The following is a 12,500-nucleotide window of genomic DNA, read 5'->3' as shown; positions in this document are numbered from 1 at the left end:
TTTGAATAACGAAAGCAATGTTTGTTAACAGATATCTTCCCTATAATAATAATCGCTTTTTTTAAAAAGTTTTTAGTTTACAGTTACGGGATGAGGTTTTTGTAATATCTTGTTAATTTATTTGAATAATTTACATGAAACCCTGATTAATATTTTTAATCCTGAACATGTGCAAATTAGCCTACGCGTTCGTATACTCACTCTGCAAGGGGTAGGTTCAGCAACATATACAGGGTGCGTGCTACTCCTTGAAGTCCTTGAAAAAAGGCCTGGAATTTAATTTTGGACTTTTTCTTGAAATGCCCAAAAAAAAAGGATTTAGTGGGAAACTGCTTAAAAACTCTTTGAATTTTTGCTTGGGTGAAAATTGTTGAGATTCTTCATACAAAGTTAAAGAGACAAATTTATTCAGAAATTGAGCCCAAATTTGACTGTTGGGGAAAGATTAAATGCAAAATATAAAATACCTGTACGTGCACTTAACTCGCAGGATGTGGGAAATAATATCAAGGCAGGCTTTTTCTGCAAAGAAAACACTGAAGCATAAAATAGATAAAAACATTCATTGAAAATTGAATTTCTTGCTCTTGAAAACTCCTTGAATACTCCTGGAATTTATACAAAATCCACGACGAACCCTGATATACTCGTACCCATATTTTCATCATCAATTTTTTTAGGCTTATTTAATTAATACCCAATCGAAAAACTGGTAGCGTCTGTCAATAGTCAATTAAATTGATGATTTTTGTTTTGAAATTGACTTCAGGTGTAAGGTCCCCAGAAAGGCCAGTTGTGCCAAATGTCACAGCTCTCAGTTCGACAGAGGTACGTATAACTTGGTGTCGAGTGAACTCCAACAAAGTGGAAATTGATCACTACGAGTTGTACATAGACACGCAACTGGAGTATTCAGGAGTAGATGTCATTTACATTGCCAAACGGCTTAAGCCATGGTCGTGGTATGAAGTCAAGTTGAGAGCTTGTGGCTTTTCTCCAGGATCATGTTCTCCATTTTCCAGGCCTGCACTGGTGAAGACCATGCAAGATGGTATGTTCAGTTCTAGTGACTGTGGTGATACTGGTGTTCTGCTACTACGTTGTTGCGTAAAAGCAAAGTTTAACTTAGTATATGTGGACTTTCACATTCTACAGTCCTTGTTAAAGAGGTTGTGACACATTCAATCTTTTTGTTAGCTTGTTTGGAAGAGCTTTCAAAATGTTGAAGAGCAGAGTTTATTTTATTGTGATAGCTCTCTTGGTTTGCGAATCATTCAAGATGATTTGATTTGATTTATGCAAATTAGAGGACTTGTGAAATCACATAGTGGACACAAAATGATTTAAATCACAAAAAAAACATTCCACAAAAAGCGTGTCCCACTGGGAGTCCAAACAAAGTTTCAAAATACCGGTATGAGAGGACAACAGTAGCATACAAGAAAAACAAGCTATGTCATGTGCATTGACTTTATATCTGATAATTTAAAAAAAATTACTGGATACTAATAAGGAGGAAGTTTTACCAAGATAAAGTCACTGCATGTGATGTATTATCAACCATTTGATATGTCAATGGACTTACGAATTATTAGTGAATAATATTTTTGAAGTACGGGTATTTCCGACTCAGGTTTTTCATTTTTTGGAAATTTTCTGGTATTTGGTGCTAAGCCTGTTGATCAGCTAGAATTAAAATAATATGTTTTTTTAGGTGACAATACTACAACTATGGCTCTTCAATCTGGTGTTAGCATATTCCAGACTATTGTTGTGCCCACATATACGTTCATTCTTGGAATGATAGCAGGAATACTGGCCATTTCATTTATTTTTACATGGAGGTAATAAAACTGTTTTTCATTTTAACACTTATCATAGAAATACATCAAATTTGATTAACTATTAAGCGGGGACATAGTTTTTTGATGCTGTTAGCTTAAGCGGGGACATAGTTTTTTGATGCTGTTAGCTTAACCCTTTAAGCCCCGAGGGGTTCCCCATTGACTAGTAAAATCATCTGGCGTTAGACAGAGTAAAATCTTTAAGTGCCATTTGGCACTCTCGGGGCTGAAAGGGTTAAAGACAATTCAAGTTCACTCTTGAGTATTTTAGAACATTGGGAGTGTTTCATCAATAGACCATTTTGAATTATCACGGCTGGACTGGATCTAGCATGAAATGGAGGCTAAGGCGGGCAAATTAATTGGTGTGTGAAAAGATTTGCCTGCATTAGTCTCAATTTCATGCTAGACCCAGTCCAGCCGTGAGAATTTAAAAATGGTCAATTGTTCAGCTATAAACTCAATGTTGTACCCAATTCAAATCAAACAAATTATGTGACCTGAAGACCCCCCACACACTGGACACCATTCTTCCAGCTGTGTGTGAGAAGAACATTTTCCACTTTATTCGTTCCTCAGCCAACGATAAAACTCACATAACATAATATTTATAGTTAATATTTATGATTTGCTTTTTAGGTATTTTCAAAATATTGACCTATCTGAGGGTTCAGAATTTGTGTTACCACAGTATGAAACAGCGGGAACCAAGGATGAATACAATGACTTGACATCAATGAAGGAAATGCCATGTGGCTATAAAAATATTTTGCTCAATCAAGAAAACATGCCTTGTTTGTTGAAAGTTCCTACAGTGGATGATGCAGAGTCACGATACTTTGAAATATTACCAGTTGTTAAATGCAAAGATCACATTGAAGAGGACACTCTTGTGCTTGAAGATTTTCTTTCAGACTGTGATAAGAGGCAGGGTTGTCTACATGAAAATAAAAGGAGTCTTCAGATACCCACAGGACAGCTTGACACACATTGTACAGCAGAGAGAAGTGGCATTCTATCCATGAATGACTTTGGAAGTACAGAGCATATTCAAGGGCTTCAAAGTGTCATCAGCATAAATCCTCTTTCATTGCATAGACAAGATGAAAGCTTAAAAAATGGGCATCCACAAAATAACCTCAAACCACCATTAATTAATGATGTCGATGTGGTCTCTTTGAGGAATGACAAGAGTAGAAAACACAGAGAAGGAGCACAAAGTCACATATACAAGAATCCAGAACAATTTTGTGAAAGTGATGATAGTTTAATACATACACCACTAACCAGTGACCTCACAACTCCAATGTGTCAACCTTTTGACGTTTCCGATGAGGCTTTGTTGTTTTCATGTTCTCAAACATTAGAACTGCCATCACATTTGTCTGATCAAGAAGTACACGCAGAATCAATAGACATTCCCCCGTCTTCACCCTCTGAGGACATAATTATTGTTGCCATAGACAACAGCAATATTTTTATAGGTGCACAAGAATGTGCTAGCATGATCAACGTCGGGGATCGCAAACGGCATGTGAGAGTCAAGTTGCAGAATCTTGTTAAGATTCTTGAAAAAGAAAGACCCAAGACGAGAGGGTTTGCCAGTGGATCTAGTCCTCCTGCTACTGAGCATGTTTGGGACGTTTACAGGTAACTAAGGTGAAAAGAGTTGAGCTCTTTTAGAGCTTACTATGCTCGTCAAAAATGATATAAACAATAATAATATTATAGTTATTACTTTTAAGGTACAAGACTTAAGCCGTGTTCACACTCAACGTTAATTATGATCAATGGAAGTATAATTCAGGCTATCATACTCCATTCAATTTTATTCAATTATGGTTCTGTTCACATCTGCAAAAATTCCAATACAATAGGGAAACATTGCGGTGTGAGACAAAATGGCACCGTATCGCGTGGCTGCCATGACCATCATCACCATGCTTGAGGCAAGGAGAGAACCAAGGATAGCTTCTGAGAACAGAAGATGACAAATCCAAATCTTCGCTCCATAAAGCGATTAGAAGTTTCGTCTACTCTCACCACCACGTGTTCGCCATTCTGTTCAATTACGCACTGTAATTACTTCAAACAACGCCCTTGTAATTATAATCCAGTTATCAGGGACTGTAAGTAGTTGATGTGAACCCATTTCATATTTAATTTGATTATAATTCGATCACAATCAAGGCTTTAGTACTTTAATGCAATGACTTGGTGCACTAAGGGAAAATTTGGAGGCAGATGTTACAGGGTGATGACTACTTCCATTTTTTAAAGATATAATTACCGGTAGGTTTTTTTTCTTTTAATCAGGCGCTTGGGCTATATAGTTGATCTGGAGGACAGAAGAGGGAAAGATGAACAAAGAGTTGACGAGGGGCTTCACTTGTGGATATATAAGGTGACTCTTTGGTGTACTACAAGTAAAGAAAGTGAAGCACAAATACGTATTGCAGATGCTTCAAACACCTCCACTTGAATAGAATCAAATGTTGAGACATGGAATTAAGAATCAAACCTTTTGATTGGGCAGAGAACTAATCTATAACCTCAGGGACTGGATGGCCAGAAATGCAAGTGCTTTCACCTTGGTGCTGAATCTATTAATTTGGAATCTTTTTACTACTTAATAATAATAATAATAATAATAATAATAATAATAATAATAATAATAATAATAATACCAACTTTATTCATTCAATACAATGAAAGGGAGAGATAACAGAGGGTATCCGCCCAGATGTTATTGATCTAGAGTCGCTTTTGATGAGGGAGGAAAACCGGAGTTCCCGGAGAAAAACCCTCAGAGTCAGATTGAGATTGACTGAAACTCAGCCCACATACAAACTCGAGGCCAGGGTTGAGCCTGGGTCACAGAGGTGGGAGGCATGGTTGATAACCACTAAGCCACCCTGACTTAAGCCATGGAAATAATATTTATTATTGAATTCACTCTTGCTGTAGGATTTGCTAGACCTTTTATTAATGCATCATTCATCCTCAGGCCTTGTGTGAACTTTCCCCTGGAGTGTTGGTACTGGCAACAGGGGATGGTATGAAAGGCAAGTCAGAATGTGATACAAGTTTTCCTGGGTGTGCTGTGATGGCACTGGAAAGAGGATGGACTGTTGAACTGTACTCCTGGAAGCACAGTTTAAGCAGCGAGTGGGTCAAACTTGCCAAAAAGTATCCTGACAAGCTGACTATCGACTATCTTGACAAGTAAGTACTTACATCACACCAACCTTAATTGATACAAATCTAAGAACATTTATTTTTGCAGTTCTGTGCTCAGTGACCAGGCCTTTGAATAAAAGCGATGCTGGAGTTGACCTTGCTTGGATACAAACCTCATTGCTTTTCTTATGTAAATCATGTTGTTGTAATGCTAACAAGTGTCTATTTACATAAGAAAAGCAGTGTGGTTTGCGTCAAAGCGAGGTCAACTCCAGCCTCGCTTTCATTCAAAGGCCTGGTAGCTGAGCACAGAACTGTAAAGAGGTCTATTTACAAAATCTATCAATAAAGAGTTTATGAAGATCTGTGATAATTTTATTTCAATATTTGAGTGATACACCTTAACACAAAGATGGGTCACAAAAGGAGCAGTAACTTGAGCACATGTGGATTATTTATTTTTCAATCAACCTTGACCTTGCAAAGTGTTCTGTAAGACTTTGTGCAGTAAAAAATGTCCTTTAGTTAGTAGCAGTCTCTCAATGATGTTTGTCTCTCTGGTTTCCACTTTTATCTCCATGGAAATATCTTGTCTGTTTTGCTGTGGATATTGACTGAAATCTTGCCTTACAAGTCACAACAGACCATTCTACAATATCAAATGAAGGGGTAGTTTCTAAAGAAACTGTGGTGCTGCGTCGGTGGGGAAGTAGTATACAAAAATTTGGTTTTATCAACGGAGTTGATAATGTAAATTGGCCACCGTACAGAGATTCTAAAAGCTGACGTTTCGAGCGTTAGCCCTTCGTCTGACGAAGGGCTAACGCTCGAAACGTCAGCTTTTAGAATCTCTGTACGGTGGCCAATTTACATTATCAACTCCGTTGATAAAACCAAATTTTTGCATTCTACAATATCGTCGCTCTTTCTGTTATGTATTTTTTTCTTGTAACAAGAGGGTCCATGTACTAATAAACCCTATTGTTTCTTCTGGGCCCCTTTGCCATGTGTCAGCTTTGTTAATGCTGTGCTATTTGTATGTAACATATGTAATGTGGCTAAATAAACCGAACTGAACTCATATGATTTTCAGCTCACCATTTTGTGTAACAATGTTATTATTTTTATTGCTTTACCAGGTATGTAAACCATATCACATTTGTGGATGGAAAAAAGGGAAGGAAGTGTTCACCACTTCCATCAGAAGCAAGTGCCTTGCCAAGAAAACCTAATATGCAAACAATTTGCCAACAGGATCTTAAACAATTCTCAGCGTACATTTAGACTGATGATTTCTCGCTCAAATCGGATCTATGAGTCGCAAGTGCACGTTTACTAGTAGCCAAAGTACTGTATGATGTACATGATTTAAATGCTGCAATGCCACCATAAAATCACATGTTTCAAGACAAAAATTCATTCAATAATGTGGTTAACATTCTAGTAATAATAATTATTGTAATTTGAATTTGAAGAATAGTTGACAATGACTGAGCAATGTGTGGCATTAGGATTTTCCAGCAAATTATCACAAGTTGATACCACTTTCAGCTAGAAAATTGAAGGGCACTATTAAAAAAAAGTCTATCAGCATTAACGTCATTAGAAATTTTGATATGAAAAACAAAAGCATTTCTGTATTTCCATTTGTCCCCTCCTACACAGTCATTCTCTTGTCTTGTTTCTCAACCTAGGTTTTGCTAGACATAGGGGGGAAGAAAAGTCAAAAGAATGTCTGCAAAGGAGGCTATTTTTCCATCTGGCTGTTCTGTTGAACTGCACGTTAAATTTACATACATCTCCAAGTCATGAAATCCTATGCATGTGTGTATGAGCTGGTAAAATGACGGTACTTCAGAAATTAATCATTATTTTATTTGTTCTCTTCGTCACTGTAAGTTAAGGTACTGTAAGTTTTGATTCTTATTTGGCTACAAGTTGGTGCAAAGGTCACCTCTACTGGGAGATTCTGTAAAGGGCTGTTAATTTATTTGTGCATGCTACATGCCGATAGCGCATCATTTGACAGTCTCAGAGGAACTATTTCCTCATTAATTGTTAGAGAATGGTAATCTCTGAAAGAGGATTCCCTAAAGCATGGTCTCTTCATGTGAAATCAGACTTACTGACAATTCGTTCACTACTATGTAGTTAATGGCTTTCCTGAAAATATTAATCTCAGCCTTCCTTTTTGCACTGTGTGCAAAGATAGCATTATTAAAAGCGAAGTAACTTAAGAGTAACAGTCTGTAACATTTGTTTTCAAACTTTCGAACTAATAGCAGACAAGAAATAACTTTCAAATAGAAACACAATTTTAAATGTAATTTTCCTCGTCCAATACCCATTGTCTTCTCATCATTGTATTTTCTATTACCTCACATTCACATTATTATTTAATCAGTACTCATGCATTTTATTAGCTATCTTTATATAACACCGACTAGCGGTTCACTTGTATTCACAACTGACAATGGATGTCGATCATCCGAAACATGTTTTGTAAATTTAAAATTGTGTGTTTCTATTTGAAACATTTGTTTTGAGAGAAAGCGAGTAAAAAGTTGTCTGATACATGATCAAGAACAGCAGTTTATTTGTTTGTGTAGGAGGATAATCGATTTTAATTTATTGCTGTGGTACACGTCCTTTGGGCTCTTTTCCAACCAAAGTGTACCGTAAATTCATTCTCCAATAAAAAGAAATGGAGGAGTTTTTGTTCTCTCTCATATTTCAAGGTAGCAACAGGTGAAAAAATGCCACTGGTTGGAGTTGTAAAGGTCAGGACACACTGGGCAATATGGCTCGGGGACAAGTCGCCCCAACAATTTGCCTCAATTTTGTGAAAATTATTGTTGCTGGGACAGAATTTTGTCGCTACGATCAGTTGCACGAATTCAAACCAGTTTGAATTTGTACGACTGATCACCCTTGACCTCGCGATACTGGTGTGACGCTCTAACCAATCGAGCTATGAAGCTACTGACGTTGGGAACTGATAATTTGTGGGTTCTAATGTTCCTGTGAGGAATGAATCAACGATGAAATGGTATTTGAAATGTATCATATATTGAACTGTGGATATGAAATCAAGTGAAGCTATGATAAAAAAATTGTTTTCATAACTGCAAGGATCATAGCTTCACTTGATTTCATATCTGCAGTTCAATACATGATCCATTTCATATATCATTTCATCGTTGATTCATTCCTTACGGGAACATTAGAACCTACAAGTGACCAGCTCCCAACATCAGTGGCTTCATAGCTCAGTTGGTTACAGTGTCGCACCGGTATCGTGAGGTCACAAGTTCAAACCCTGTCGAAGTCCTGAATTTTTTAGGCTTCTCTCCGCAGTTGCAAAAATTGCTTCCATAACTGCGAGGATCATAGCTTTATTTGATAAAGTTATGCAACCTTAGAACAACTGGGGCCAGTTTATCATCATAATACATTGTCATGACGATATTAGTCAATCACATTTCATCATTTTGGTTTGTCTATAATTATGTAAACATACCACAATTTATAAGAATTTCTTGCATGCATGTATTTATCTCTCTTCCCTTCTGACAGAGACTCATTTTTGTCTGTATTTGCTGGAAGGAGACCCTAGAACATTACACAGCCACAGAATATTATGTTCTTGTAGAACGACAATGAAATTACGGTAAAGAAACACCAAGAGCACAGCAGTGTTGACGTAATATTAAAAAACGAGAAGCAGTGTTTTATTGGGGTTTAAAAACACGAGGCGTGGCTGATTGTTTTTAGACCTGATAAAACACGTGCTGAGAGTTTTTTTGAACGGCTTAAAAAAAACATTCCACAAAGAGCGTGTCCCTCTGTACTCAAAACAATGGTTCAAATTGTAAGAGGTGAATGTTAGCATACAAGAAAAACAAGCTATGCCTTATTAGTATTCTTTATATGTGACGTTTTATTGATGTTTTGATAGACTGTTAGACTCATGAATTATTAATAAGTTTTTTAATAACAATTAGCCAACAAAACAGGGAGTTGGTGTTTATGGATGGCAGTCAACTCAAATGGAAGTTGTTACCAACGACATTGGTTCATTTTCTTCCAGCTCATTATCCCGGCAAATAATTTATAAGGGTAAAGAGGTCTCTTCTGGCAGGTACATGTACTTCTTGACTCTTGCCCAAACAAAAAATAATAAATAATTTTCACATGATACAACCCTAAGTTAAGGTACATGTAGAAGTAAGATGATGATGATGAAAAACTTTCTGTTTCTGGTTCCTTTTTTCTTAAAGCTGATTTCAGAAAGAGAACACATAGGGGAATACTTTATCTCAAATATTTTGTTCTTAGCAGAAACGCAGTGTAACAAAATTAATGTCCAAGGATTCTTGAATAAGAATACCATCTCAAATTATTCCAAGTATTCTTCCTTAGATTGATTCCACACGCAAAAAAAGGATCACTTTATTACCTTATTTGCAGGTTTCTTTCCTAAGATTATGTACTGCATGGATCATTTGGGTAAATTGGCTCATGTACATAGATACTCATCATAAATCCCTTCAGAGCTTCATGTGACCTTCCCGTAAGCACATTTGAATAACAACAACTTTTACCAATATGCATCATAAAGCAATACCATGAGGTAAGACATTTCTTTGAAAGGAAGTACACCAATGCTTGCTTAGTCTTGTTATTACTCAAATATACCCATATGGAGCTGGAATCAAATTACATGTATGATGCAAAGGGTCTATCAGTCAATCCTGCATGCATCAAAAACAGGCATTGTGTTTTAAAATATATTGTCATAATAATTATTAGAAAACATTTTGGACCTATTGTCTTATTGAGTTGCCTTTGATTTTTTCGCTTTCTTCTTTTCTGTTCTTTTGTCTCTTTTCTTAAGATTGTCCATATTTGCTTTGAGCACATTTGCATATGCCTGTGGAGATAAAAATTAATAACAATGCTCAAGCCACTTTGACTTTTGTAGAGTAATTTTCAATAACTTAGAATAGGCCAGTTTTGTATTCTCACAGCTGGACTGGATCTAGCATGAAATGGAGGCTGATGCGGGCAAATTAATTTGCATTTGAAAAGATTTGCCCGCATCAGCCTCCATTTCATGCTAGATCCAGTCCAGCCGTGAGAATTCGAAAATGGTCTATTGAAAGTAATTTCAAGATGACTTTGGGTTTGCATTACCAAGTGGTGGTCCAGTTCACAGCTTTGGGTTTGCATTACCAAGTGGTGTTCCAGTTCACATACATCAATAATAGACCATTTTCGAATTCTCACAGCTGGACTGGATCTAGCACCACTTTGAATTCGTGCGACTTATCGCCGCGACAAAATTAGCAAAAGCAGCCTTGTCACATCGTGTGTACACTTCTGGCAACAAGTCGCTGCGACAAAATATAAATTGAACCAATGAGAGAGTGTCATATGGTCAGCCATATTGAATTAGAAAACTAGTTCACATTCCCCCTCATACGAGATCACTGCGTGTGCACCGAACAGGCGTCGTGTTGCAGCGACTTGTTTTGCAAGTAGTACACATGGAGCAACTTGTCGCAGAGACATGCGACTTGTCGCAGCCTTAAGTCTATGCCTTGATTTCCTGGGCCACATTGGTAGAAAGCAAGTGCCAGGTCACTTCTCTATTAACCCTGTTCTCCATTACAATAACAAATAAGTTCAAAAGTAAGGCACAAAGCTTATTGAGAAGAGAGGATTGAAATCAAACAAAATTAAGACTCACCATTTGAAACCTATTAACATCTTTAGCATTGACCTAAAAAGCAATAAACATTGCAGAACGTCAATGTCAACATTTAAGTGTCATCCTCTTGAATCTACTTGAAGATAATAATTATTGTCTTCATAGAACAGGAAGCCTGTGGCTAGACCGTATCACAGATAAGGATACTGTGCAAAGCACAACTGGTAGCTTTTGAGGATGATACAGGGTTGCCAAAAGGTTATGGAAAAATAAGCTAATGTAATACATGCTAACAAACAGGGCAGTGCAGCAACAAGCCATGACAACAAAGTAGATCACCTCTAGATACACATTTCTGAAGAAACCGTACTTTTTCCATAATCTCTTTATTCATTTCAATATATTGTTAGTACATGATCACATACATGTACTAAATTATGAAGCATAATTATTGCAAACTAACCACTGTGCTAAGTTTCTTCTTTCCATTTGTTGCTCTAAATAGACACTTGCTTTCTCCTTCTTGTTCGATTGTGGTCAATTTTTGTGCTTTTTTAGCTCCTCTTGGTTTTGGTTTTGGCTTGGTTTGACCATAATCTTAAAAAAAATAAAATACAGTGGGTAAATATGAGAGCAAAATGTTATCACTGAAGTTTTACCATGACAAATCGCAAGTTGAGAGGTCGTATGGGGTAAATGAGCCTGTCCGAGTGCGTATCCCCGATAGAGGATTTGGGTCGCAGATAGTGAAGTGGAGTCCGGGTGTGGTCTTGAAAGCGGATGAAAGTCGGTGGTATTTGGTCCAGGTGGGCGGTTCAACAAGGCGTGTTCATGCAGATCATCTCATTGGGGCACTTGGTTATAAGGAAAGGTCAGCTGATTTGGTTGACTCATTTGAAGAAGGGAACTGTTCTTTAGAATGTCAAGGTGTGTTAGAGTCTGAATCTCAAAGTGCGTTGGAGACCGAATCTGGTGTAGAAGGAATTGAAGGACCAGAAGGAATCTCACAGTTTGGTGAAGGCAGCCGAAGTGGACCCGTTCCACTAAATCAAAGCTTGAAAGCATCACCGACATCAGGGAATGAGAACACTGTAGCAATTGGGAGTTCACCGGCTGCTGGTGAAACCGAGGCAGGAAGTACTCCTGAAGTAGCATCGAGAACTCTGAGACGCTCCAGTAGAATTCGAAAGCCAGTGGTTAGGTTGAATTTGTGAAAAGAAAAGAAAAGATTTCTAGTGATTGACTGAGTGTATTCTTTTTTTTTTAAGAAAACCATTTCGTATTTAGAAAAAGAAAACCGTTTCGTATTTCCTTGGTTTTTTTTGCGGGGAAAGTAGTGTGACATATTAGCGTGACATATTAGCATATGTTAATTTATTCATATATAAGCAGTGTGAATATTTAATAAAGACGCATTCGCCTGGCTGCAGGCAGCCAACAGGTTGTCGTTGATTCCGCTTTGGTTCAAGATATAGTACAAACAACCTTTCACGGTCCACTAAACTGTCCCCCAATGACAAGTATAGGGTTGATTACTAAATCCCATTGCATCACTAAATGGGCCAATCAAATAATTCCTGGCCCAAGTTGTTCGTAGGGTGGATAGCGCTATCCACTGGATAACTCAATATTATTGTTTTTGTTTGTGTTTATCCGCTGGACAGTGATTTATCCCGCCGATTTTTACCATCGCGTAATATCAGAAGGCCTGTAGATTGAACAGTAATGGTCCATACGTAGCAAGTAAGTGTGGAATGAAGAAC

At 37.4% G+C, this 12,500-nt stretch overlaps 2 protein-coding genes across 2 annotated transcripts in view; one reads left to right on the top strand and one right to left on the bottom strand.

Moving 5' to 3' along the window:
- The window catches only part of LOC137984287 (uncharacterized), a 13,102-nt gene extending 5,072 nt beyond the window's left edge, over window positions 1–8,030 (top strand). The window contains exons 2-7 of the mRNA XM_068831405.1: window positions 770–1,051; window positions 1,715–1,844; window positions 2,484–3,494; window positions 4,161–4,248; window positions 4,852–5,069; window positions 6,164–8,030. Of these exons, the coding sequence (XP_068687506.1) occupies window positions 770–1,051; window positions 1,715–1,844; window positions 2,484–3,494; window positions 4,161–4,248; window positions 4,852–5,069; window positions 6,164–6,308 (1,874 nt within the window). The 3' untranslated portion in view covers window positions 6,309–8,030. The remainder of the gene's footprint in view (window positions 1–769; window positions 1,052–1,714; window positions 1,845–2,483; window positions 3,495–4,160; window positions 4,249–4,851; window positions 5,070–6,163) is intronic.
- A 1,661-nt stretch (window positions 8,031–9,691) lies between these two features.
- Window positions 9,692–12,500, bottom strand: part of LOC137984728 (signal recognition particle 14 kDa protein-like) — a 3,967-nt gene continuing 1,158 nt past the window's right edge. The window contains exons 3-5 of the mRNA XM_068831988.1: window positions 11,201–11,334; window positions 10,777–10,809; window positions 9,692–9,957 (exon numbers count right to left, since the gene is read on the bottom strand). Coding sequence (XP_068688089.1) covers window positions 9,859–9,957; window positions 10,777–10,809; window positions 11,201–11,334 — 266 coding nt within the window. The 3' untranslated portion in view covers window positions 9,692–9,858. The remainder of the gene's footprint in view (window positions 9,958–10,776; window positions 10,810–11,200; window positions 11,335–12,500) is intronic.

Source organism: Montipora foliosa, chromosome 14 (assembly GCF_036669935.1).
Source record: "Montipora foliosa isolate CH-2021 chromosome 14, ASM3666993v2, whole genome shotgun sequence".
In the NCBI taxonomy this organism is placed as follows: domain Eukaryota; kingdom Metazoa; phylum Cnidaria; class Anthozoa; order Scleractinia; family Acroporidae; genus Montipora; species Montipora foliosa.
Note: the sequence above shows the minus strand (reverse complement) of the source record. Positions and strands in the feature narration are given on the sequence as shown.